At 45.1% G+C, this 27,066-nt stretch overlaps 4 protein-coding genes across 5 annotated transcripts; 2 read left to right on the top strand and 2 right to left on the bottom strand.

The window, feature by feature from the left end:
• Positions 1 to 6,231: 6,231 nt before the first annotated feature.
• On the bottom strand, positions 6,232 to 8,352 carry LOC108034570 (basic helix-loop-helix neural transcription factor TAP). Its single transcript, XM_017109501.3, has one exon. It carries the CDS (start codon positions 8,259 to 8,261, stop codon positions 7,020 to 7,022), a length of 1,242 nt encoding a protein of 413 aa, XP_016964990.1. The 5' UTR covers positions 8,262 to 8,352; the 3' UTR covers positions 6,232 to 7,019.
• A 1,764-nt stretch (positions 8,353 to 10,116) lies between these two features.
• Positions 10,117 to 16,496, bottom strand: LOC108035337 (uncharacterized). Of its 2 annotated transcripts, XM_050886768.1 has the most exons (8): positions 15,811 to 16,496; positions 15,037 to 15,160; positions 14,541 to 14,967; positions 14,233 to 14,483; positions 13,579 to 14,172; positions 12,705 to 13,521; positions 12,002 to 12,639; positions 11,671 to 11,940 (listed from the first exon to the last, which is right to left on the bottom strand). In XM_050886768.1, the coding sequence occupies exons 2-8, from the start codon at positions 15,121 to 15,123 to the stop codon at positions 11,905 to 11,907; spliced, it is 2,850 nt and encodes a 949-aa protein (XP_050742725.1). In that variant the 5' UTR covers positions 15,124 to 15,160; positions 15,811 to 16,496; the 3' UTR covers positions 11,671 to 11,904. The 2 variants fall into 2 exon arrangements, with proteins under 2 accessions (XP_016966410.1, XP_050742725.1); XM_017110921.3 differs by having other exon boundaries at positions 10,117 to 12,639.
• A 2,316-nt stretch (positions 16,497 to 18,812) lies between these two features.
• Positions 18,813 to 24,016, top strand: LOC108034550 (allatostatins MIP). Its single transcript, XM_017109477.3, has 2 exons — positions 18,813 to 19,073; positions 22,911 to 24,016. The coding sequence occupies exon 2, from the start codon at positions 22,913 to 22,915 to the stop codon at positions 23,543 to 23,545; it is 633 nt and encodes a 210-aa protein (XP_016964966.1). The 5' UTR covers positions 18,813 to 19,073; positions 22,911 to 22,912; the 3' UTR covers positions 23,546 to 24,016.
• Positions 24,017 to 24,145: 129 nt separating this feature from the next.
• On the top strand, positions 24,146 to 27,043 carry LOC108034619 (polycystin-2). The gene is made up of 4 exons (XM_017109555.2): positions 24,146 to 24,727; positions 24,892 to 25,263; positions 25,320 to 26,038; positions 26,363 to 27,043. Exons 1-4 carry the CDS (start codon positions 24,188 to 24,190, stop codon positions 26,937 to 26,939), a joined length of 2,208 nt encoding a protein of 735 aa, XP_016965044.1. The 5' UTR covers positions 24,146 to 24,187; the 3' UTR covers positions 26,940 to 27,043.
• The last annotated feature ends 23 nt before the right edge of the window (positions 27,044 to 27,066 follow it).

The raw sequence follows: 27,066 nt of genomic DNA, 5'->3' as shown, positions 1-27,066 counted from the left end.
GCGAGCATTTACTCATTTTTCCCGGCGCGTTGGCGTTGCGTTGAAAGGCGAACGTGTGAAGTGATATGCAAATCAAATGTATCCCCACTAATGGCCTCAAATCCAGGAAGGTGTGGGCACTGAAATTGGGTTTGATCAGGATTCAAGCTGGATTTTGGTATCTGGAAAAAATGATTAGATTTGAAAACCTAAACTTTGCCAATTATTACCTTAACGGATACAAATTGAAAACCATATTAAATTCTAAAAAATGTCTGATTTCGGGTCAATAAAATGTCTGACTTCTTTTAATACATAATTAATTTAGAGCATTTTTCACTATAAATATGATAATATATAAGAAATAACTTTAAAATCTTAAGCATTACGAGTTCAAGATACATTTGAATTTTGCTGTAGATAAGTTTAAAATAATGGTTCTCAAATTAAACTCTTCAAATCCTTCATCAGACAAACCACCACAAGATGATTCCGCATTATCCTTTTACCCGTTTCCAAACCCTTTTGAGTACCATCCAATTCTAGCTCAAGTTGTTAACGAGCTGCTGCGGATTCAAAATTCCAAATTCCAATTAAACTTGCCGTGCTTATAGTAATTGCAAATTCCCATTTTGAGTTCGTTTGGGGAACTGCGTCACTATGCAGGCAAGTGAAAATATAACGTCTAAGTAAATGTACTGGGCAGAGTGAGGGTGAGCGGGGCAGGGGAGGGAAAAACCCATAAATAATAAATGTTGTTAAAACTAATGTGCGGCGCTCATTAGCCCCGGGCAACGAGAGAGTGAGAACGGGCGGGAAAACAGGGGATGATGCTGGTCCTGCCCCGAGATCCCCGATCCTGACCAGAATCAAAGGGTGCACAGGATGGACTCGGGGGTTGCTACCAGCACTCTCCATCGAAGTATTTTTATAACTTTTTAAAGCGAAACAACATCAACAACGCAAGACACCGAATCAAGTGTTGTCCGGGTCAAACTAAGTGAACCTTTGGGGGTTGCTCGACCCCTCCTTAGGACTGGTGTGTAATTAAACTGGTTTCCCTTACTAGCGAAAGTCTCGGAAATTTACATAGCGCCCAACTAACCTGGATTGCAGTTTCCCCTGCAGTCTCATCTTTTTTTGTTTTCAGTCAAATCACCTTCCACTTGAACAGTGATTGATGATGGCAGTGTCATCCTCATAAATCACACTACAAATTTGAGTGTCAAGCGGCTCGTTTGGAACTCACTCATGGCGCCGACCATCGAAGCCTGAAAGTTTGGTAATCGCCAATTAATACCACTGGATAGGATAGATAGATCTTTTTGGCGCCAGTAGCTTAACTTTGTGGTATCTGCAAGTGGGAAGTCATGGAGGTCTGTTTAATACAAGAATTCCTAACATCAAGTACCTATCTAAAATTAATTAATATAAAAAATATTTCAGATGAAATCAATAAAAAAAAATTTTGAAGATTTATTAAAGATTTATCAGATACTTAATACAGAATACAGTTTAAAGTTGTAAAGAAATAATAATATAAACAAACTCTTGCAGTAAATAAAAATGGCAAAAGGAAGTATATTAAGTACCAACACTCAAATTTAATGAAATAAAGTGTATGTATTTTATATTTGCCTTTTTATTTCTAAACTATTACCTCCACAAAGGACATTCATTCATCACATTAGATGTTATCTGTTCCAAACAACTTGGTTTTGATCGTTTTACTTCCATTACACATATAACGTGTGCAGGCAGGTGTCCACAAATTAACTTTTTACCCCAGATTCCATTCTCTGACAGCTAGTGTCGGGCCTTGAGCTGTTAGCCAGATGTCCAACTGACAAGCCGGCAAACAATGCCAGCAATTAATGACAAAGTCCGGGCATTTCCCTTGCTATAGGACCTCCTCCTTCCGTCGATCGAGCAACAAATTGTGAAAAGCCTTGCGTGCATACCAAAAAGTGAGGCAAGGAATCATAACGGTCGCTTTTCGAGGTGGCAGGACCATAAAAAAGGACTTAGGGGTTGCGTAATTGCAGTTAACTACTAGTTCCGTTACCCATTTATATTTTGGGGTAATTTTTGCAATTTTTTTGCCAAGATTTTCCGCACTTTTCCCCGAATTTTCCTTTTTTGTGTGCGAAAGGCCACACAATGGTGGATTTACGCGGGATTTTCGCGCGAATTTCGGCACTAAGCCGGAAGTGGAAATGCCAGGAGGCCTCAGCTTAGGATCAAAGAAAGGATTTCTCCTCCGTAAACCCCACTAAATAGCACGAACCGTGTCCGTTGTTTACATCTGATTCAACCATAACTGGGCATGAAACCGTTGTTGTGCCGACACTTTAGTGCCAACCTTCCGATTCAATTTATGCAAAGCGAAAAAAAGAATTAACAAATATCAACCATAAATTAGAAATGTCAGCTTCATTATGCACATGGCGCTGCATAGTAATTAGGCAGCTTCTCGCGTCCTCGTAGCTCTCGGCAAACTACCTATAAATTTATGACCACTTGATGAACTGCACCCGGGAGCGAGTCGAAACCGGGGTAGGGCTCTCACATTTCGTCCTGGTCGCTGGTTGCTGGTTCCTGGTTGCCGGCCAACCTCATTTGCATAACAATCAACTCATCGTTTGTGGTACAGCTAGCATCTACCATTTGCCACTCCTTGCTGCCAGGATTTTCCATTTTCAGCTGGGCAAAAGGGTGCTTCCTTGCCCTAATGCTAATGTTTCGCGTACACTGGCAGCGGGTGTGAAGTTGTAAAGTTTAATGTATTGTTTGTCTAACAGTTTATTCATTTGGAAAAGGAATATATTTGAAATGCGCGTTTTTGTGAATGTGACTGGAATAAAAAATGGTTCTTATACGGGGTAGGAAAACTGCTTGGCTTTCTGACAAAGTGTTTCTGAAATTTTCTTTTAATAATCACTCATGTGTACGACCATTTGATTTATTTAAGGAAATTTAAACTGTAATTAGATGTCAAGGAAGTAAATATTACGAACAAGTACTGATATATTTTTTAAATAACTTCTAAATTCATCACTATTGTATATATGTATATTTGTGACTTACAATATTTAATAATCCTAAGGTGTTAGCCTGGACTTCTAAATTGTATAGTTTATAAAAATCGCAACACCGTCTCCTTATTTTTTTAAAAATTGCTTATTTATTTTCTTTTGACTCCTGAATAATCTTTTAAAAGACATGTTTTTTAACATTTTTTTTAAATAAAATTTTTTTTTAAACTTATTTTAACTTCCTTTTCATTTCATTCCTTTTCACTGCTCGTGGCAATTTGTTTTCGCTCTGCGTTCATTCCATTTTCCGCAACCTTAATCGAGTTTTCTGGTCATATCGGTTGTGGGCCTGAACAGGATCTCAATTCGATTTGCCTAATAGAAGAGCATGCACGATATAGTTATCTGATTCTTGATTTACATGTGTTAACATTTTCGTTTTGTTTTCCCTGCGCTGCGTACCACTTTCTGGCTCAACAATGTGACATAAATCTGCTTAAATTTGACTAAAACCGCTCTGATCGGATTAAAAATCAGCGCTTGCATAACATTTTACAGTCTCGGCCGAGGGACCACTGCACACAAATGCGACAGATTGGCTTCCATCCACGGCGCCGGAAACTTATAGAGAACAAAATAGGTCCCGGCACCGGGTTCGGGTACTAAGTGTAACAAAATACTCGAGCGGCTGTTTGTTTATCCAATGTTTTTCGGTTAGATGAGCACACAACTCGAAAGCGACAAAGGTGCGCCCGGCATCTCTCCCTGGATCTCTATCCGGAACAGTAACGTATACGAGGTCGCACACCCCGCAAGGCTCACAAAAAAATAACAACCAGAGGACGTCAGAGATTTCACAGATAAACCAATTCGAGCAGGGCAATGAATGGGCAAAAAGGTCGAGCAACTTGCCGCTAAAAAGCGAACATGTAGCTGCAGCACCAAAGCGAATCTCTGCCGCGAATGTTTGATCAGGACCAAAGGGGTTAATAAACAAAGGATGCCGGGACTGCAAAAACCCACGTGCACCGGCAAAGGGTTAAAAAATATGTGTGCCAACTTCTCGCTAAAAAGGCGTAAAACAATCAATTCGGCAAATAAAATTCGATTTGCGAAATGGGAAACGCAAAAGGGCAGGGACAAATTGGCGCACGGTGTTGTCTGGAGCGGTGTGATATATGATCTTAATAATTCATGCCTTTGAAATTCAGGGTTGAACTCTGATTTCCGATTTCGTATGTATATCCCACCTTTTGACCCACAATCTAGAAAATATTTGAAATTTTAGAACATATTTATTGAATTTTGAGAAGTTTCTTTTTATTGAAATTAAAATGTACTTTTAACTGATATGTTTATAAATTGAAGAACCCTACGATTTCTTAACCATACTTTGCAAACATTCCAATAAAAAATTGGTTAAAGACACTCATTTTGGACTTGGATTAAAAAGAATGTTTACAAAGCATTATTTGGTTTGAATGAAGAATATGGTCTCTTGTGTCTTACTACGTTGACTAATCCCTCAAAATCAAAAAAATTTGACTCACTTAGGTATCTGCGAGTCGAACCCTCCTCCATTAGCAGACCCATCCCTTTGTGCAGTCTCATCGGACCGCACATGAATCGCTCTCCAAGGACCTGCACTTGCCGCAACCGAAGATGCCATTGTGTTTGCGCCTTTTAGCATGTCCATGGCAATTTGTTTCCATTTTGGTTTGCTTATCGCCTTATGGCCATCGCCAAATTGTTTTTCCAGCCTCGCAGTGCATTAGCATTCGGGCAAGGGAGCTGAGGCGGAGATGTCGTCATTGATCCGCCGATAGCCATCGAAACGGAGCCACCCCGTCCGCTAATGATGCCCCTGCCCGTGCCAGGATTCATGCTCATCCTCATCCCCCGACGAGAGTCCTGGATATTGAATGCAGCTTAGCTGGCTCACCCGCTGCGTATTTGCGCCTTTGCCACACAACGGGACAAGAGAGTGCAGGACCCATGCCGGTCCATAATAATGATTATTGTAAAGATAAATCCCGACACCTCCAACAAAGCTGCTCAAATGACAAACGGCGGCTTAGTTGAGGAAAGACTGGCAAAGTCCTGCTTATAACCCCAAAAATTAGCACCGTTGAATTTTCTGTTAAATGAAATTAGTTTATTTCAGAAACCAACCAACTATTTTCTAAACTAAAATTACAAATTTAGGAAATAATTTGGATACTCCATACCTATCTAAGTGTCAAAAATATTTCAAATCGGACTTTTCATTAAAAAGTTAGAGGAAAATGAAGTGTGCAATCTCGAAAACAGCCGATTTGCTGCATGCATATATCCATCTCCCCCGCACTCCCCTTACTGGGTATCTGGTATTTCCAGGCATGTTAAAGTAAGTAAAGGTTTTTAAGATAAAATATCTTGACGTTTATAAGCCTTAAAAAAAAAGAACGCCAAAATACTGAGCTGTCTTAGTAAGAAGCCGTAATTTTAAAGGGAACTTTAACCCTTTGAATGGACGGCTTTTAACAAAGACTGCTCAAGTCAGATATTGAAAAATCTCTCGTTAATCCTCAGTTTGAGATGTCGAACTCCTCACCGGCTTAGCAGCATCTTCAGCACCTTTTCACCCTTCTCTCGGTAACGGAAAATGTCAGTCAGTCAGTTAGGCAGTTAGGCGGCAAGGCAGTAAGGCAGTTTCCCTCGACTCTTGCCGGTTCATTCAACTAAATAATTTGAGTGGCATTCATGCAGGTCCACTGGCTCACGGCTCATGTTTCAGGATTGCCCGACTGGTCCTGACTGCTGCCTCCGCTGCCGCCGCTGCTGTTGGTACATTCGTTTTGTAATTGTGTGGCAGGTGACGGGCAATCTTCCATTGTTCGAATGCCTCGGAGGCCGAGCCCGGGAGTACGGAGTTCAGTTTCTACTTGAACTCACCCCATGTCGAATTGTAAGGGCGAAAATGCCCCCTACGATAGAAACAAGCTGCAGTGCACACACACAAAGCCATTCGTTTTATGTGCACTGCAATATACAATATTTATTTGAATTTAAGTCCATTGTTTGGGATCTGAAATCCGCACACTGATTCTCCGGGGTTGTTTGCTTTGCTACTATTTTTGACTTTGCCCAGGAGTTCCTTTCGCCCATTCTTCCCATTTGCCATCACCAATTTTCTGGCTCGTTTTGATCGTCAACTTTATTTGCAAAAATAAATGGTTATGGCATTACATCGAAATTCAATCTTATCACTTTAAAGTTCTGGCCCTGACTAGCTCGCTTTCCTTGCATTGCAATAACTGATATAGAATCTGGCATAACCTACATGAATACTTAATCGATTGTACAGATAATTATGGCTAATACCTGGTACATTTCAGTGATCCTTATGACTAGACTTACGGGTCTACAATGGCAAGGTACGTATCCGCTTATACTAAATGGACAACCGATTTGTACTATATAGTCAAGAAGAGTATGAAGGGAATATGTTGAGAGAAGGAGTACTTCCTTGGAAATCTTCCGCTTAAGCACTCTTAATTCAAATATTCACTGGAGATCATCAGAAAAGAAACCAATAGGGAATGAATATGAAGTAAATAATTAGTAAACCTGATCTATGGATGATTGGTTTTGAGGTGGACATCATTGGTTAATCTTTTGAAGATCCTTCTATAACATGAAACCAATTGAGTGCACAGATTAGCTTGGGTTTGGAGAGAGGAATTTTTAAAGATCTTCCACTTCCAAAGGAAAGCATAATCTAAGCAGTCAATATAGTGCCTCACTTACTACCAATATCAACGGATTGCGCGGGACTCGAGGAAAGTTAGGAAGAAAATCTCTAGATGAGATGAGACCCGTGAGTTACTTTAGTTTTCTGGTTAAAGTAAGTCAGGAGTGCACCTCTGCAAGATTTCACTAGATCAGTTTCCTGCAAGCCCCTGCAATCTTCAAATATATCACGCTGAAAAACCTTAGATCGCCGTAAAGGCCCTCAAAACTGTGCTACACCTGTGGGGCGAACTGCTTGTAGCTGTGTGGATGTGGAATGGCATGCGGATGAGCCTGATCCTCGGGGTAGTCCTTCCAAGGCGGCGTTTGCGTGTAGAAGCTGCTCTGATGATGAATCCCAGAATCCAGGTTGGTGGGCTGAAGACTGGCAGCTGCCTCGAAGGAGCCCCTGAACAGATCGTATTTCTCCTGCGAGAACTGCTGCGGGCTGGACTCCTGCTGGGGATTGGGCTGCAGATGGTGTGGATGGGGATGAGGCTGTGGCTGCTGCTGCTGCTGCTGTTGCTGTTGGTGGTAGAAACGCATGCTGCCTGTGAAGTCAAAGCCTGGCGGATGCGGCTGCGGGTAGTCCAAGCCCTGCTGATAGCCCCCCATCGCGGGAGGATGCTCTGCAGGCGGAGCCGGCGGTGGCTGATTCTGGGCAAGAGGACCGATACCCTGACCATAGGGAAACATCCTGCCGCATCCGAACATGGGGAAGGGCTGGGGATTCACGAACAGCGCATCGAACAGCTCCTTGGTGATCCTCTCACCACTCAGCGTGAAGTTCTGCAGCTTCTCCAGGTCCAGATTTATGGAGCCACCACTCTCCAGCACCTGCTCCAAGGCAAAGATGTAGTTGTGCGCAAACCGCAGGATCTCGATCTTAGTCAGCTTCGTCTCCTCCGGCAGCGAGGGCAGAGTGACCCGTAGTTTTTCCAGTGCATCGTTGAGGTTGTGCATCCGATTCCGCTCCCTGTCGTTGGCCTTCATCCGTCGGAACCGCTTGATCCTGACCACCTGAGTGGGACTGCGCGAGCGCGTCACCCTGTTCTTGCCGACGGCATATTTGCGCTTTTGGCGCGGCGCTTCCGGATCCTCGGGTGACTTCACCGGGGTACTGGTCAAAGGTGGATCGAAGACACCGGCCGAGGCTCGGCTGTTCAGGTGCTCCACTAGAGTTCTGCCGCTCCTTGAGCTGTGGTTGCTGCTCGTGTCCAGCAGGCCCACGAATCCCGCCGGCGGTGAGTTGAGCGGTACGGCGTCCCAGGCGCCGGCGGAGTACGGCTGCTGGACCGCCGAGGCCGGCGAAGTGCCGCTGTAACGGTCCTCGAAGTCCAAGCGCCGACGGGAGCTCAGCTGGGCCTCCGTCTCGAAACTCTTCTCGTAGCCACTGTCGAAGGAGGCGTCGTCGTCATCCTCGTCGAACTCAAAGGACTGCGATCCCGCGCTGTAGGCATTATAACAGGCAGCCATGATCTCGTGTATCTGTGGTTCGATGTGTATATCCTTTAGAACATTTCCGATTTCCGCTTCGAGAGAGAGAGAGTGTGGTTTCTTCGTGTCTCGCGTGCCCGCACCAACTAAAAGCTGGCGAGGAGTGCGCACCGGTTTTATGTGCCCGGCCAGCCATTAAGCCCGCTGATTTGGGTCCGGACTGCCAGGCAACAACCCTCGGCGCATTGTCGTCGGTCGTGGCGGCGCCATAGCCATGCCAAGGTACAGAGCGCAGAACCCCGAACGCAAATCCCAACAGATATGCGCCGTGATTGTCGCCCCGGGGGTGGCTTTTGCCCACTCACACACAGTCCTCATCTAGCCGCCGCTCCCGGGAGCGGGGTGTACTTCCTGGAGATGGAGATTCGTTCTGCGAGCAGCACTACCAGTCAAAATACGAGCATTTTTCACGCTCTGCCGGCGAGCGGTGCTCTCTAAGCCAATCGGAAGGATGTCTGAGTCCGAGGATCAGCGGTGTCGCCAACGGCACCATCAAAGCTCATAACTATTTGTCGTACCCTTCCTTAGGGCTATTTGAATATTTAAGTATTTATAGCTTCAGCCCATTATTTGTAGCAGAACAAACAATGTATGATTAACATTTTTAAAAGTGGTTTAAAACGTATGTAATTAAAACCCCTTACATATTTATTTGTTATAAACAATTATCTAGAATATAGAAAATTTACTAGATCTTTCATAAATAAATTTGTAATACATACAATTATTTAAGCATCCTTTTAATCTGAACATTTGTAAAAGATATTCTGATCTTTAAATTTATAAAAAAAATATCAGTAAAATATGTGTTAGTGTTTTTTGAAAAAAATTAGCCGAGTGTAACATAAATTACCATCCTAAAAATAAACAAAGTCTATGCCCATTTATTTCTAGTTAGCGAATGCCCCTATAATATACCTAGGCAGTAAGAGATGTGGATGCATTTATCATTGTCAGACCATTATACACAAAAACAATTCTTAATTCCAATCTGATTAGGACAATTCCTTGCTCTCCTTATAGAGTATATAGATTACATGGGCCAGACAAAATTGTTATTTTATTTTATCGCTTAATGCGATTGCAATTCAAACGATTCAATTACTCGCAACTCTTTCGGCTCTCGCCTCTAAACCGCAATAATCGTTTAGGGCTTACGCCTGTCGCTAAACGGGTTAGTGGCACGTGGCCAGGATGCCGCCTCCACTTCCGAAAACGCAACATGTGTAGTGGTCCAGAAGAGCTCATTCCCCCGCCAGTCGCCAGTCCATCCTCCTGATCCAGAACCCAGGCGTTGGCACGTGCCGTGGTCTTAACGGCTGCTCAAGTGGCCAAGTGTGCTGGTGTGGATTTCCTATCTGAGGCCAGGCGATGGAGGAGGATCGAAGTTGCAGTTTCAAGTGGCCACGTGCGGATTTGTTATGATATGCGGCAATCGTTGCAAATTACCAGCACGAGGCAGGCCTTCTTGAGTGTCGAGGGAGCTAATTCGATAATATGCCATATTTCATATTAATGAACTACCGATTGCTTGGTAAGAGGTATTTATTAAGTGGTTTTGCGTTGAAGATAAAATAACTCTTAAGCGAAAGATAAATTTGAGTAAATATTAATCACCAATCTAACTTTGTTATTATTATACATTCCTTTGAAGAACAAATCAAAGAACACAAGTTTGTTTTAAAATTATTTATTAATAGAAGTTTAGAACCAAAAACTACAAACAAACAGGAGTAATTTCCGACATCATTAAGTTATTTTACAATAGTAAAATAAAGATCCTTAAGTACACACTAAGGTGCACGTACAAAAGACTAATTTATACTCGAACATTTAAGTTTTGAACAGTTTTAATACTAACAAGTATCTCATTTGAACAATGGCTTTGAACTACTAACAATTCTGATTGTGTTTCATGCCGTACATTTTTCCAGCTCGTTTTTTCTCACTCTCAACCCTTAGATATTGATATAAGAATATGGCCACTAAAATTCACACCAACCGCCACGTGTCGCCGGCGTCGTCATCCTTGTTCAAGAGCTCCTCCGACGCGTGTAGCTAATTTGGTTTTTTGGAACCACAATGCATATCAATTAGGCAGTTAATTGAAGAGCGGATGCGTTTGCTTTTTCAATTGAGTGTTGGACTGGACTCGACGAGTTTTTTTCCAGTTGGCCGCGGGCGTCGTCACAGTCCAAATAAAAACCGAGCCGGAAACTTGGACAAACAGATGTACACGCAAATAATTTCATCAGAATCCTGGCTAAGTTCCTGCAAAAGCAAACACCAAATGTGCCCCAGGCTAATTGCATTTTAACAAGCGAGACAAATTCGATTTTCCCAGCTATACTCCATCTTCCTTCCTCCCTCGGCGTATCCATCGTTCGGCACTGCTCAACCTCCGTGCAACCCCTCTCCAGCATTCGTTCCGAACACGTAGAATATCGCCTGCGGCTCAGAAGCCGGTTCGACTTGTCGACGGCGTGTTAGTAGGGAACGATTGCCTCCTCGTACAGCGGATCCATTTCCATCACATCCGTGAAGTGAATCATCGGGTTGATGGCTCCAGGCACTGGTGAGTTGGAGGAGAGCGAGTCCGAGGACAGCTCGATTACATCCGCCGGATTAGATGGTGTATGTCGTGAAATCGCCTGAGTTCGGCTTCTTGGCCCGCCTCGTCCTTGACCTCGTCCGCGTCCCCGTCTTCTAAGAGAGGAAGCCACATGAGGCACTTCCTCCAGGTCTGTGGAGGAATCGGATGTAATGTGCTTGAAGATCGGCTTGGGCTCCAATCTTGGCGATGGCGTGGACGATAGGGAAGGAGCTGGCGAATCCGAAGTGATATGCACAAACTTTCTGAAGCGGCGCCTACCATATTTACGGGTATCGTAGCTCTGCGAGGATGCATTGCTGTCCTCGGTGTGGGAGTGACTCTGGCTTCTCAAGCTCGATGCGACTCTTAGCTGCTTATGCCGTGCCTGCGCGCGATAGTAATCTGATATGTTGGTGCGCTTGATACGCACCCGCACTCCCCGAAGCTTCTCTATGTCCTGTGCCGTCAGTCTATTCAAGCACACTTGGACAGGACGGGTAAGGCACTCGTGGATGAGGCGTGCCCTCTCCTTTTCGGCGGCTTCCCGTGAAGGAGAATCTGGGTTAAACTCCTCGTTTATGACATCCATCTTCAAGCGCTTGCTCTCTGGCTGCTGGTCAGCGTAATCAAACCGCAAGGACTCCTCTGCAGTGTCCGTTTCTGTGTCGGTTTCAATGCTCGTTGCTAATACTTCAGGTAGTTGCATATTTTTTTCTCCATCCAGCTGTTTAGCTTCTAATGGATCGTTGTTTTGTTCAGTCTTTATCAACTGCTTGGGCGCCTGTTCATTTTCACGTGTCCTATTTTCCACGACCTCTTTTAGTTGCCTAGTGTGTAGGACCTCACCTTTTAACTGCCTAGTTTCTAGGACCTCCCGCAATATCTGGCCAGTTTCCAAGGGTTTATCTTTTAGCTGCCTAGGGCGTAATGACTCCTTGGTCCTTTGTCCAGCTTCCTTGGCCTCCTGCGTGAAGTTTTTACTCTCCAGGGTGTCTGGTTTGACCTCAGTTGTTTTCACGGACTTCTGGCTCACATGCGTCTGTACTTCTTCTGCGGGCTGCAACACTTGTGTCCCCGTGGTAAAATAAAACTGAGGTGGCGGCGATGGCGTTATCTCTTTACTTACAACGGGGGAATCGTCGCTGGTGTCTTCATTGAACTCGTGCGTAGCCATAGTAGAGGTTTCGGAGTCCACGCTCTCGGTTTCCGATCCTGTGCGAGCCACCATCCTTCCTGTTGGCTGGAGAGTTGGCTGAGGAGTTGACTGTGGAGTTGGCTGCACGGGCGCCTTTGCTGCTGCCGTCATCTTGAGGGTCTTTAAGTTCTTGAACTTGTTAAGCACCGAGCTACACTCCATCAGGTTGTTGACCTCGCTGGCCACGTTTTGGAGCTCTTCCTTCTCAAAGCTCCAGATGTCTGCGAAGGCCTTGAATCCGCCGGTTTCGTTGCTGTACTTGGTCCTGGCCTCCATAAGATCGTTGATGGTGCGCTTCTCTTCACTGGCGGCTGCTTCTTTTCGGGATGGCGGCCTTGAAGGTTCAACGTTGACCGTCGAATGTGCATCGTCTTCGGCTTGTGCTTCTGATTTAGCTTCTGATGATGCTGGAGAGTTCGATCGCCGGCCACCTCGTATACTGCGATCCATGTCGGACAACATGGCATTGGCCACCATCGCTGCGGCTCTTATCCGAGTCCGGCGGCCATTGCCGGTGTAGTAGGGCTCCGAGTCGCTCGAGGCAGCCTCCTCCTCGTCTTCCGAGAACACTAGGAAATATTAAATTTGTAATATATTTAAAAGAGTTAAGGAGTCATAAAATATGCATGCTAACCTTCATCCCAGAACTTGCGTCTGGCTGGTCTCCGCTTTTTCTGCTGCGTGGCTTTGGCAGCTTCTTCGTCCGCTGCAGGCGTTGGTTCTGGTTCCTCCTCCGCCTCCGGCAAGTTTGCCGCATTCTCGTAGCCCTCCTCGATGGTGCCGTAGTCCAACTGCGGTCGATCCCTGTACTTTGCGTAGTCGATCTGCAGGTACTGCAAGTGGTCGCCTGCCTCGGCCATGTTGAGGGACACAAATTTGTTTTTCAGGTCCCGGCTCTTCAGTAGAGCGTGGCATCGTTCGTGCAGCGTGTGCCAATCAAGGGCCCATGAGTATCGCTTGTTACGTGGCTGAAAGACCACCGTCAGAAGGTCCTTGATTATGCTGCGGGGTAGACGCAGTGCCTGAAGCGACTTGTATACCGGATCGTAGTCGGCCACTGGAGCGTGATGGTTCGTTATGGTCACAATCTCGTCCACGTCAATGGTGGAGCTCAGCAGTTCGTACTTGACACTCTGAGCCGCTGCGGCTGGCGGCCAGTTATCCTCCTCCTGCCGCTTCTTCTTGATGCGCGAACACCGCCTGACCTCGTTGTAGTTCACAGTTATGGGGTTGAGATAAAAAGCTGTGAGCCAGAACTCGGCCTCCATGAATCCATGGTCGGAGAATACTTTTGCCAAGTCGGCATAGTTTGTTGACATCTTCTGCTCCAAATCGAGCATAAACTCGGTGGTCAGACCGGGATGATAGCGCCATATTTCAATGGCATTCAACTGCTGACCAATGATCTTTAGCAGCAGAACAATCTTGGCAAACTTCCATCCTGAAAAGTTCTGTAGGAAAATTAGTCTTCAGACAATATGTGGCATGGTTTAGGCCTCGCAACTTACTCGTTCTGCTAGCAGTTTGTACACAAAGGTTAAAACCTCCTCGTTATTGGGTACATTTTGAAAGACTGGATCTATTTGTCTATCCTGCTCCTCGTCCGCCTCAGGCAGCGGCTTTTCATCATCGTCACAGTTCTTGTAATTGCCAATATTACTGGCTCGGTTTCCCTTGCATATCTGCTGTTGGTAGTTTAGATTTAGCTCCACTACATGTGGTTGAAAGTGGCTATTTCGCTGGTTCTCCATCTTCTTCAGCTCCTCCAGAAGGAAACGCTCGCTGTTTTCCCGCTCCTCCACATAGCGATACATGAGTACTTTAAACTGCGGCAAGTGCTCCAGGAAGTCATGTTCGTTGAGTGCCTGAAGCTCCATCAGAAGATTGCCCACCACATAGCTGGAGTAGGCCTCCAGCATGACGGCAAAGGAGGTGACCAGATTGAGCTTGAACTTCTTGAAGCCAATCTGCTCGAAGAAGCCATTCCTGCCTAGCTGCAGCCGCACGCAAACCTGGGCAATAAGACGAGCTGGTGTGAAGTTGATGTCATGCGAGATTGAAGCTTCCTGCATGGTCTGGGCATAGAAGCGAATGTTGTACATCTGGGGGGAGGATTTAACGATAAATTAGTCTGTAATGTTGTGTCTTGCAGTGTTTCCTACCAAATTATCAATAACATAGCCGCGGTTTTCATCTCTAACGAATATGGTCAAGAGGTATAAGTGCCCCACCAGGGTAATAGTGTTTTGATCCTGTTCGAAGGATTCAAATGGGGCATTTTCCTGAGCCTTTAGCCAAGCAGCCAGCATGCGGAGCGCCAGCTGCTTCACGGCCTCAAAGTTGCCGGCGTTGAAGAGCTGCATGAGGCGCAGGATGATCAGCGAGAGACCCTCCTGCTTCAGGAAGGCAATGTCTAAAGGTAGAGGCAGGAATTAGAGGGCCTTATGCGTTTAATTACACATTCACAAACCTTCTGCCGCCGCCACAGGAACAGTGTGCTCGATGGCATGGTGCTTGTTCGCCTTCAGGTTGAGGAACAGCTGCTGCAGGTACGGGGTGCTCCAGGGCTTCGTCTGGAACTGCAGGATGTAGGCCCAGTCGATCTTGGCCAGGTCGCCAATGCGGTAGAACGCCGGCACCGCCTTGGTGAGGCTGTACAGCAGCAGGTGCTTGAGGCCCTCGGAGCAGGTGTTCCACTCCTGGCTGAACCACATCTGCAGCGAGTGGTGGGCCAGAACCTGGACGATGTGGCGCAGGGCAGGATCCTCGAAGGACTGCGAGTCCCTGGTGGGCAGGTGGCACACCTCCCAGCCGTAGATCAACTGGGACAGCCGGTCGTTGCCCATCAGCTCGAACACATCCACATCGCTGTGGCCGGTGCAGAATACGAACATTTTCTGTAAATATAGATTTTACCCGGAAAAAATCAGGACCACGGCAAGTAAATATAGAATGCATTCGCTCACCGCCGAGAACTCGTCGTAGTCCAGCTGCTCCGCGCAGTCCAGGAACTTCTGCGCATTGTGCACTTCCCGGGGCAGTATTATCTCCATTTTGCAGCCTCTAATTCATGACAGTCCGGCGAAAAACCTTTCAAAAATACAAATTGATTTTCAGCCGGCCTTATTTCTATTTTGTCTAGCTAGAGATGGAACTTTGATTGATGTTTGAAAGGGGTGGCAGCACCGGTTGGTGTACTCGCTACGGGTGGTGCCTGCACTCGCTGGGGAAATTGCTAACTTGCATTTTCCATGGCTTTTAGCTTTCGCAAGGCAGCAGCTTAATGCCAATTTATGTTTAATAACTTTATTTAAAACAAGGAACTATATAAAATGCAATAACTATTAATAGCGGCTCGAAAATTTAAATTTGGTCTGTATGTAATAAAAAAATATTTTTGAAGGGCATGTTTGTTGTCACCCTGAAGATAATTTAAAAATTATTTAAATAAATAAAAAATAATAAATAATTCGCGCGATCCAAATAGGTTAGTAATTAAACGGAACAGAAAAGTAGTAATTTTTTCAAAGTGTAAGATTTGAAAAAAAAGGTATTTTCCATTTCCTTTTGAGAAAATAATGGTAAATTTATACCCTCTATAAAGTTTAAAAATTTCGATTTTACTAAAGCTAGTATTTTCGAATAAATGGAAATTCAAAAATTAAAAATTGCAAATCGAAGCTAAAAGCTCGTTTACTTTGACAGCAAATGAAATTAGTACTTTTAGGTATATGACTTACCCTTGTCAGTGCGGAGCTACCATATCCTGACCATTTTTGGTTTGAGACGAAAAACGCGAATAAGAAAATTTCTTCAGGAGTAGTCTTATGCACAACATTCCTCGGGAATGCCATAAAAAAAACCACTCCTTGATGTACACCACTCTCTTCCCGTCCAGAGAACGCCGGACGCTTCATTCCCGCATGCTACTACGTCGCAGCAGCTCTTCTTGCTGCCCAGATTTTGTGCGACCAAGCTCAGCCGGGTCACTTCGTTTGCCGTACTGGTGGAGATCTTCTCCCGCCATGTGCAGGGAAATCTTCTAGTGAAACGGCAGGCAATCGACGAGCAGGAATTCCAGGAGGACTTCACGCAACTCGAAGTACTGATGAACCGGCTTCTGGAACAGCGGCAAAAGCGGTTTGCGTTCCCTTGCGAAGGGATTTACTACCAAAAGCAGAGTTTTGCCAGGTTAACCGGGGCAGCAGCATTGGCAATTACCAGAACTCCCACGATGATGAGCAGCCGACCGCCTAAGGAGAACGACCAGCAAATCGACAAAAAAAAAGATACGTTTAAGCCAGCACTTTTCAGGAAGTATGTTTGCCAAGATTATTGGTCAGGAACTGAGGGCCACAGCCCTAAGCTGCCACCACTCCGGTCCCGACCCTATCCCCACTGTGAACTGAACTCCGACGACGATGAAAACCGACTGTCCAGTTTTTTCTTCCCAATGACTGTCCAAAATCAAAGTGACATTTGACACACGGCACGGGTAACAGGATTACTTTTACTTTTATTGCACGATAATATCGTAATGCATGGTCAGTGTTATAAAATTTGGTATTATACGGGTATAATCGTTAAAAAAGTAATAACATATTTAACAAATGCGAAAACAAAAATAACCAGCATTTTATTTTGAAATATTTTTGGTGTTTTCATCATGGAATTAAAAACTATATACATATATGGTAAACAGAAGAACTCCTTGTACTGAAGAATTCGCGTTTTGATTTTCTTAAAAATATTATTGAAAGCTGATAAATAGGGAATAAGTTTTCCTACGTTCTAATGAATTAGCAATTGAAATTTGTTGTTAAAAAAGATTAAATAAATAACAACTCAACCACAAAGCTTAGAAATTTGAGCATAAAAAATCAGAATTTTTCTTTAAACAAAATTAAAGCCATTTCCCGAATTTAAAGTTTTGGTTGGACTTTTCTTTTGCCTTGACCTCCAGGACATTGCGTTCCCCATGACTTTCGTGCACCCGGCCTGCCCTTTGTTGCCCAGATGGCATATGCAAAGTGCAAACAAATTATTATTAGCTGCCAACAGCGCCAGCTACATCATCTTCACAATGCGCCAAGGGATTCCCATACAAACGTGGCCTTCGGCGGAGAATGGGTAAGGAGAAGGCGTTCGGTCAAGGCGGGGCTTCGCCTCGTTTTTCCATTGGGCGGCCATTGTTCCACCTTTGAGAGGAGCCCACTTAATTCACTTTGTCACCATGCAAATGCAACATTAGTGGTGACGTACCCAAATGGATCGCTCAAAGGTCTCCGTCGGATCCCAGCAATTAGGCCAGACACGTAAATGGAAATGATTTACAATCGTTGGCTGCTTCTGTAGCTGCTGCTGCTGCAGTCAAGTGCACTGGGAGAAATTTAAAACGCCATCTGTTGGTTAGTTGTGAATGTAAAAACAATATGCAAAAAATTAGTTCAAATTACAATATTAGTTTGTATTTTAAATGCACTCTTTTTTTTCATTTCTGTTGAAAAATTTAGGTTTACAAAATTAATTAATATACAAAATAAATCAAAATTGATTAAATTTCATGTAATATTCCCAAAGTCTGTGAACTGTACTATAAAATTTTCTTTATTTTTATGCATGTACAAGAGGATTTTTTATTCAACATTTTCCTTTATACAAAAATCATAACATAATCGATCCATTCTTTTCTCCGTGCTGCGGGGGCTCGGACACATGTAGCTGTCACCGGCGTTGAGAGTCGACAGCGATTTATCAGTGGGCAAATCAATTAGTAACTACGTAGCTTATCGCCCGCATGGGCGGGGGCTGCAATGGGCGAGGGGTCCTCCTGGGCCATTCATTATACGCACCGGCAGAGAGTGTCATAAATATTCCCATCATCGTTTATGCGGCTCCCCATCAAATGGCCGCAAATGAAAACCTGTTGATGTGCCCCGCACACACAGGAGGCGATGCCAAAGATACAGATACAAGGCTCACAACCGCTGACATCTTCGTGGCGACTCTTGTAATTGAAGAAGCTCCTCTTCGCCTCGTTTTTTAGCCACAAAACGGAGCGAGGAGGCGCTGTGTCGCCATAAATATTCATGAAGCACTAAAAGGGTTCTCGTCCGGATGCTTAGGTCCTCCTGCCGGGGTGTCGCATGTGAAGGTAAGTGGATGGTAAGTGGCGGGAATCGTATTTGTGCTCGGTCAATTGCCACCCGGCGACAAAGAAATGCAATATGCAATATGCTGCCTTGTAAGTGTGTGGAGTGTGTTTAATTTTAAATGCCCCGGGGAGAGCGTGTACCTGAATTTGAATGAGTCCAAGGCTCGCTTTTTCCTTTGCCCCAGGGGATCGGCAGTGGCTCGTCGGTTGTGGGGGTGTGTGGACTCCGTGGGCGCCAGGGCAAACAATCGCGCATGTGTGCCCTAAACTAGGGGCTTCCCTTCAATCGCCCCACTCTAACACACACACTCACCCACACCAGCTCTTGCCCTGCTAAGTAGGCAACACACTTTTCGGCCACTTCCGTTGCACAAGCGGCGACAAGCGGATATCCATATCCCCCTGCCATTGTGTGCGTGCGCAGCCGGCAGTCCTGTCACCGCACACACACACACCCGCACACACCACCGCACACCCGCACACGAGGAGCGGTTCGTGGACACATGTATTCGCCTTCGGGCGGCGGTTCGTTTCCGTTTTGATTTATAAGCGAGCGCCGCGCCGGTTGGCCTATCATTAGCATTCGATCAACAGGTTTGTGCACAGCCAGGACCACCAGAACACCCGGCTGCTCGCTCCACAAAAAATCACTTTCACACCGGTCAAGTGAGAGCGCTAATTGAATCTCAGTCGCCATCATAAATTCAATTATAGACGGTATTTCATGTGGAAAAAAATTGCATAAAAGAGTGACCGCAAAACTCGAAATAACATTCAAAAACCTTGCCCCCAGTTTCCGCCGGCCAGCCAAATAAAACGCTCGGAAAAGGTATTCTAAAATACACGCAGGTGAGTGGTCGATTCAATGTTCAATATGTTCGTAATTCGATTGTGTGAGATGGAAAACCAATTTCCAAAGTCAATTCGTGTGGTTACGTTTTCTAGTTGTAAACGAAAATACCAAAGCAAATAGCTATGAATTCCGCTGCTTGCAGGCTTAGATTTTCTATGTAGGCTTTAACACTCTTTGAAGCCGTTTATATTTATTACTTAATGATTTATAAAGTTGAAATGATTAAGAAATCCTTGCTTTTAAATGGTAGCTTACAGAATTTTCTTTCACTCTAAAAAATTATTTGTCTCAAGTATGTTATGAGTACCGAGGGGCGAGCATATTTAGTTGATCTCAAAAAATGTAATAAATGTAAAATATTTTAAAAAAGTAGGGAAAAAAGTAATAATGAATTAATATATTATTGGAAAACAAACATCGTTGAGCCTTGCACATGGAAAAGTTCAACAAATCTAATTTAATATTTCAGTTTTCGTAAAATAACAAAGCCTGCCTTGAAAATGTTGAATTTGTTTGTTGCAGGAGAAAAATAATTTCCAGAAAAAATACAAATTTAGTTCTAATCGGCTTTTGTGCGTATAAGTTAATCTATTATTTAGTACTTATGTCGACATTTTAAGCACAATTTTTGTAAAGCGAAAAAACTAGCTCTCCCTAAAAATTCATTAAAACCCAACGAAGCGATTACTGCCATAAATAGCGAAAAATTACGTTTTCATTTTTAAAACGTTGTGTTAAAAATTCCGGGGGCTCAACAGCATTTTATTTTACTTGGCCAAATTATGCACAACTCCTTGGCAAAGCAAAGGGAAAGGAGCACACCCACGGCTAACCTGCTTGAGACGAGCCGTATATTTACTCTTTTGCGGATATTTTGTTTATCTAAGAATTTTCGTTAATGTCCATGTACCCGAGAAGATCTCGATTCAAATCGGGAGGCAAAGGGGCTGCGAGTCCCAGAGCGTGGGTGCCGGCAGGAACCTATTTAAACAAAATACTTATTGGCAAATGCCATCCTTTGGCAAATGTTTACCCTAGCTATTTATCGAGACACGCAAAAAATAGAAGAGCAGGCAAATTCGATTTGCAGCGAGCTGTTTAATTTTGGCGCGAAACCGTGTTTGCCACACTTGAAGGAGGCGCTACAAGCAGGCCGGGATCTGCTCTCCCGAGACCACATGAATTATTCTGCAACTGGCTGGCAAATTAATAATGGACTAGAGCGCCTCAACTAACAAATTCGAGGCAACGTCAGCCACAAGGGCCATAAATATTTTCAGTTAATTTCAATTACAAGTTGACCCGGCACGTTTGCCTCGCTCCTGTCCCAACAGCAGCGGGGGTCATAAAATTCGATGCGTGCTCTATCATCGCGGTGGCTATATATTGTAATTTGGCGCAAAGCCGCTAAAACTTTCATCTGGGCGGCGTCAATCAATCAACGACAAGCGCACAAATTAAGTCCAAGCTAAGCTGGAAAAAAGCGGCCAACTCCGCACTCGGACAGTCAGTCAGGAGTCGGGAGTCAGCAGGAGCCAGGGGACATATCCGTATCCGCATCCGCATCCGTATCCGTGTCCAACGGGTTGGACCTTCGTCCACCGCCGGCGCTTCTCAATTAGTCGTGCAATCCAAGCGGGCGGCTGGCAACATCATTTAATCAGGCGAGCGCACAGATAAGATACCATTTTGAGATCCGGCTGGGCGGGCTCTGAATACTTGATTCCCGGCTGATGACTTCCATGGTGGCGCCTACCAGCCGCTGCTGAGTTGCTATTACCAAAAAATCTGACTGGGATTATTAATGGGCTAATTCAAATGGAAGTGGGCAGTTAGGGTTAGATTTGCTCATTAGGGATAGTTGGAGATGCTTTTCTAGGCCCATTTTGAATTACACTATATCAGCAATTATAATTTAATAACAATATTTATAAGCTAAAGATTTGATTATTATTTCTATGTATTACTTATAAATTTATCTTCATCTCTTTGATTTTTAAAAAGGGAAATCAAATTGTTTTCTTGCTCCGTTAAAAAATATATTTTAGTATTTGAAATGATCTGTGATTTTTCCATAATTTATTAGAAGTATCCTAAACAATTTACTAAATAAATTAAATAGTCGTTTAGCTTGGAACTATAACTAGAAGTATAGTAATTACAAAATCTCTAGAATTATAATTTGGAGAAGCTTAAATGTAATATTCCAATAAAAGTCCATTAATATAATATGTTGATGCTAAAGAGATCATTAAAAAAGTGAACAATATTGTTAGTCAATTTTGTATGTGTTTCCTATAATAATAATAAATTACTCGTCGGAGACGTACATTATAAATTTAAATATATGCAAATTTTAAGGGGGATTTATTGTGTCTCAGAAGATTGACAATAATGAAAACATAATTTCGCTTCCTTTGGAGTGTCCTTTAAGCAGGCTTTGGCTTTGTTGACGGCTAATGGCAGCATGTATGCAAATCAACTTGGTTGCGCTGCTCATGCGAACGCATGGGAAAAACTACTTTGGCAGGAAATGCAAACAAGCGCTGCTCTTCCACACCCACACACTCGGGGAATTTTCCGTGAATTTTCCTCCGGCATTTGTCTAGTCTGTCGAGAGGCCGCAAGTGCAATCGCAAGGCACTTAGGCCGATGCGTAAACACAGCCATAATCTTGACTGTGGGGCAGCATATTAACGTTTTAAGGCATCATTATCGACTGGGATTCCAGCTTGAGCTGCCCATCATCCGCTGCGTTGGCTTTTTGCTCCCCATCCCCAAGACTCTGCCTACTCCCCATTGTTTGGCCTACTCGCATTCCACGGGGCCTCCTGGAATGCCTACGGGCACAGCCCCCTGGCAAACCCCCGCTGGCGGCTACCTCCGAAGGGGACATTAATAGGCCATAAATTGTAACTGTTATGCGCTGCTGCCTTTTAACGCAGCGGTCGACAGACGGCATGACCTCAGTTATCCCCGCGGAGGTGGGCCACCCATCCGGGCCCACTCGGCGGCCCCCACCGCTTTCAATTAGAGAGGTTATTTAGCTAAATCGCTACGCTTGTTGCCCGCGCTGTTGTTCCTGCGCGTGTTTCTGTAATTCAGGGGCGCGGGCGGAAATGGTGGCCGCAGCACTCGCTCCAGGACTCCCCGGGACTTCCCGGGACTTGCCCCAGGACCCCCAGGGAGCAGTCGAGTGCCGTCGGCAGCGGCTTAATTGAGCATTCCGCGAGTGCGGTTGGGCCGCCTCCTCAGGATCAGTCGTTCGCCGGCATTTATTCATTCATATTTACACCTCTCCACTGGAAGCAATTAGGCTAGGATTTTTTTTTAGGTTTTCTAAACTGTTTTTCCTTTTATTCATAATTTATTTTTTGCAAAAAGGAATCATGTCTAATTTATTTTTTAATCTCCTTTAAAATTTAATTTACCTTTAATGCTATCATTAATTAAAGTTTTTTAATCACATTAAATTTGTTGTAATAGAATAATTTTATAAATATCTTTAAGCTTAACTAATATATCTGTTAAAAAGTATTTTTAGATTAAACATAAAAAGTATTTCATTCTGAGCTGTAGACCTATAAGAAAAGAAAATGTCGTAAGGTTATAAGCAATTGGTTTAAAATTGAGAGTTTTACTAAGGTTTTACTATGCTAAATAAATAAAAATATTTTTCGTTCCTAGATTTTATCGTTAAAAAAACATTTAAACCTTTAATCTCCCCTCTTAATCTGAGCAATGATTTTTCTGGCAGTGCACTACCGAAACAGCAGCCTTAATTTGCGCTTCCACTGACTAATTTTCCACCTTTGATTTTCCCTCCTGCACAGTGATGGCTCACACGAAGACGCGGAGAAGCTATGGCTTTTTGCTGGTGCTCCTCGTCCTGGGCAGCGCCTGCGGCAGTTTGGTGGTTAGTGGCAGTGCCGCCAGTCCCGCCTCCAATGAACCAGGCGGCGGCGGCCTCTCCGAGCAGGTGGTGCTGGATCAACTTAGCGAGAGTGACCTGTATGGCAACAACAAGCGCGCCTGGCAGTCGCTGCAGAGTTCGTGGGGCAAGCGCTCATCCGGCGGAGATTCGGGAGATCCGGACATCTACATGACGGGACACTTTGTGCCGCTGGTGATTACAGATGGCACCAACACCATCGATTGGGAGACCTTCGAGAGGCTGGCCAGTGGACAGGCATCACCGCAGCAGCAGCAGCAGCAGCAACAGCCATCGCAGTCTGGTGAGGACTTGGATGAGCTGGGAGGCGAACCGGATGTGGAGAAGCGGGCCTGGAAGAGCATGAACGTGGCCTGGGGCAAGAGGCGGCAGGCGCAGGGCTGGAACAAGTTCAGGGGCGCCTGGGGCAAGCGCGAACCAACCTGGAACAACCTCAAGGGCATGTGGGGCAAGCGCGACCAGTGGCAGAAGCTGCACGGCGGCTGGGGCAAGCGCTCCCAGCTGACCGGCAACTAAGCCGGCACAGAAGCGAAGCAGGAACACTTAGCCCGACTTAATAATCCACCTGTATCTAATCGTACTTAGCATGTGTGTTGCCCCTGCGAAGGGGCTCCGTTCTCAGTGTCCATGTCGCATTAGGTTGTCCGGAGTAATCTCCCGGTCCCGGGCCACCGAAAGTCAATTCCGAAAATGTATGAAAGCGCTCGCCCGTCAAAATGGATAATGGATCCCGATGACATGCGATCCGGATCGCCGTCTCGATCAGCCAGTATTATACGCATTATATCAGTGTGTCTATAGTCAAATAATCACCTAGCACCTAGTTTCCAAGTATACAAGAGGACCTTTTCGAGGCATTCCGCTTTAATTTAGAAACGTTAACTAAGTTAATGAATTGTGCATATACATTTATACTTAAATATACATGAATACCTACCAAATGGCAACTATCAAAATTAAATACAAATACGTTGAAAGTATTATGAATGAGGGTGGATTTCAATGGGGAAGGGCAGGGGATACTTCAACTCCGTAAAGGCATTTTTAATAACATAAGTTATATTATTTTGTTTCAAATAGTCAAACTCAGCGATGACTTTTATGTCAGAAGCGTAGAATAGAAGATTCCATACTGTTCTAAAAAAGTAATCTATTAAAATGGTCTTTAAAAATATCAAACCCAAGGACTTGGCATGTTTCGTCGTGACTACGGTGGTGTTGTTCGTGTGCTTCACCCTGATCTCAGTCTTCTCGGGGTTCCTTCACGAGCCCCAGAGATATAAGACCATGATGGTGACCATCGTAATGGTGTTCTTTTGCCAGTACCTCATCTACGAGCCCATCCGGTTCCTTGTGATGGCCATCGACTATGCCACTTGGCCGGACGAGGATCAGCCCTACAAGGCGGAGAAGGGCATACCCAAGCCGAACCACATCGCCTATTTGAAGGTCCGACTGCGCAGTCTGCGCTCCGAGCTCCTAATCACCGAGAGGCACCAGAACGAGCAACTGAATCGGAGGTACAAGCACATTGCCGGGGACCTGTTGCTCTACGGGTCCTATTTCATTGCCCTCATGGTGGTGGTGGTGATGCAGGAGGACCAGTGCCTCTACTACAATACCAACAACATGCAGCGGCTCTTCATGGACAATACCTCGTACACCTTTGGCCTGTCGCAGGTTTATTTCATCTACCAGGTAAGTGAGGCTCTTTGGGGAAGTCACTCCCAAGTAAATGTATAAAGTAAAATAAATTTAATGACCCCTGGAAATACATTTTAACTCTTCGAACTCAAAGATCTTGAACCAAATTGTCGCCTTAAAATCTTCTGTTAATCCCAAATTCAACCTATCCATCCTAGATCCACTTTTACCTCAGGATAACCATGGTCGAAGCCTTTTTTACGCCAAACCTGTATGGTTACGAGGGCTGGTGGGCCATGGAGCAGTGGCAGAAGATCGGGGTGATTCGCTTGCGCCAGGTGCGTCCGGTGAACCCCCGCAATGGACTGGGTGTGCCGGAGTGGGACACCACCACGTACTCCCCCGAGTGGCGCCTCCCCTACCAACGGCTGCACTACACGGAGAAGTTCTGGCGAATCTACGACCCCTTCCGACCGGCCGAGTTCGAGGTCACCTTTCTCAATGGCCTGCTGCTCAATTTCCATCACTGGGGCTATTTGCTCAGGTACCCGGAACTAGCAGGCTACATAGTTCTCCTGATGAGTACGAAGGTTGGCAATATATCTTGCAACATAAAATATGTATTATACATTTCGTTTACCTCTAGGTAAACTGCCTGAAGCAGATAGAATACCTGAAAGCCTACAGTTGGCTGAATAAAAACACCTCGGCTCTGTTCATCGACTTCACCATGTACAATGCCGATATGAATGCCTTCACGGTGATCACTTTGCGAGTGGAGAACTCCCAGTTTGGCACCCAGCTTCCCCGGGCGCATGTGGACACCGTGAGGATGCTGGGCTCTGTGGAGACCAGGAGCGCCTTTGAGCTGTTCGTCCTGTTCGTTTACGCCATCCTCGTCATTCAGTTCGGGCGTGGGGTTTTTTCCAAGATCTGGCACGACAGGGCCGCCATCCGCGAGGCCTGGACCATGGTGGACCTAGTGATTATCATACTGAACATCTTCCTGCTGGGTCTGACGATAATGCGAGACATTGAGACGGACGATCTGTCCGAGCTGATCGAGACCAACACCAGGGGGCAGTACCTCGACTTCCAGCGTCCGCTGGTCCTCCATCAGGTGCTGGGCATCGTTAAGGGATTCCTGGTGGCCGTCACCACCATGCGGCTGTGGAAGGTGCTGCAGTTCGCCGCCGTTTTCCAGCACTTCACCCATACCCTCTTCTCCGCCTGGCGAGCCGTGGCCAGTCTGGCCGTGATCATCCTGGTGCTCCTCATGGGCATTGGCATCGCCCTGGCCGTGCCGAATGGGAACAATGCCGAGGTCTTCCATCACATCATCCAGGCCGTTATCACCTGTCTGTGGTAGGTATCTCCTCTCATCAGGTTCTCACCTTTTTGTAACGAATCTTCAACTTTCCTTGATTGGGATTTTAAACATTCGGTAGTTTATAATGTTATAAACCTCAATTAAATTAATGTTTTAGGTAGGTATAGATATATATTTTGATTTTGATAGGATATTCTTGTTCATTACTTTTAAAACTGCTTGAGTGCAAATGATTTCAGAGTACCTATTAAAATGTAGTCAAAATGTTAAATTAAATTACATCTTTCAGCTTAAATATAATAAGCAAACTAGAGTTCAATTTAAAACACGTTTATCTAAATTACTCTATTTAAACTTAGGTACTCGGTGGGCTTTAGCGGTGGCATCCAGCCTGCGGATTTCTTCCACGGAGGCCGCATCCTGGGGATCATACTTTACCTGGTGCTGGTCTTCCTGCTGGCCATTCTCCTGATGAACGTCTTCGCCTCCGTCATCTACGATTACTTCAATAAGACGGGGAGGGACTTGAAGGAGCAGACGGGCCGTAAGCAAATCACCTTTTGGGAGTTCCTGCGCATCGAGTACGTGGATGTGTGTGCCCGGTGGTTCCGATGCGTGCGCAAGAAGTACCATCCTCGGGGACGCACCGTGGCCCAGAATGTGGAGCGGAAGCTGCAGGAGCAGGAGGAGGAAAACAAAAACAAGTTGTCAAGGCCAAGGATCTCCGACGAGGAGCGGCATGCGGACTACCTGAGACGCGGCGAGCGGATGTTCAAGCTCATGGCCATCCTGAATGTCCAGGTGGAGATGCTGGAGCGTTTGGTGCTCGGCGACAAGGACGGTAATCTGCCGTCGCCACCGGCATCCGACTCCGATCCCGAGGATATGCCAGAACTGTATCGCAAGCGAAGCACCTATAGCCTGGGACAAAAGTAACACTTCCATAATGACTTTGCCATGATATAACTATAATGTTCTGGAGTTATTGAAGGTTTTACATTTAATTAAGGAATATTAAATACTACATTTCCCTTCGAGTATCTTTCAGACTTTGTGATTCTAG

The sequence above is a fragment of the Drosophila biarmipes genome, chromosome 3L, assembly GCF_025231255.1.
Source record: "Drosophila biarmipes strain raj3 chromosome 3L, RU_DBia_V1.1, whole genome shotgun sequence".
Taxonomy (NCBI): Eukaryota; Metazoa; Arthropoda; class Insecta; order Diptera; family Drosophilidae; genus Drosophila; species Drosophila biarmipes.
Note: the sequence above shows the minus strand (reverse complement) of the source record. Positions and strands in the feature narration are given on the sequence as shown.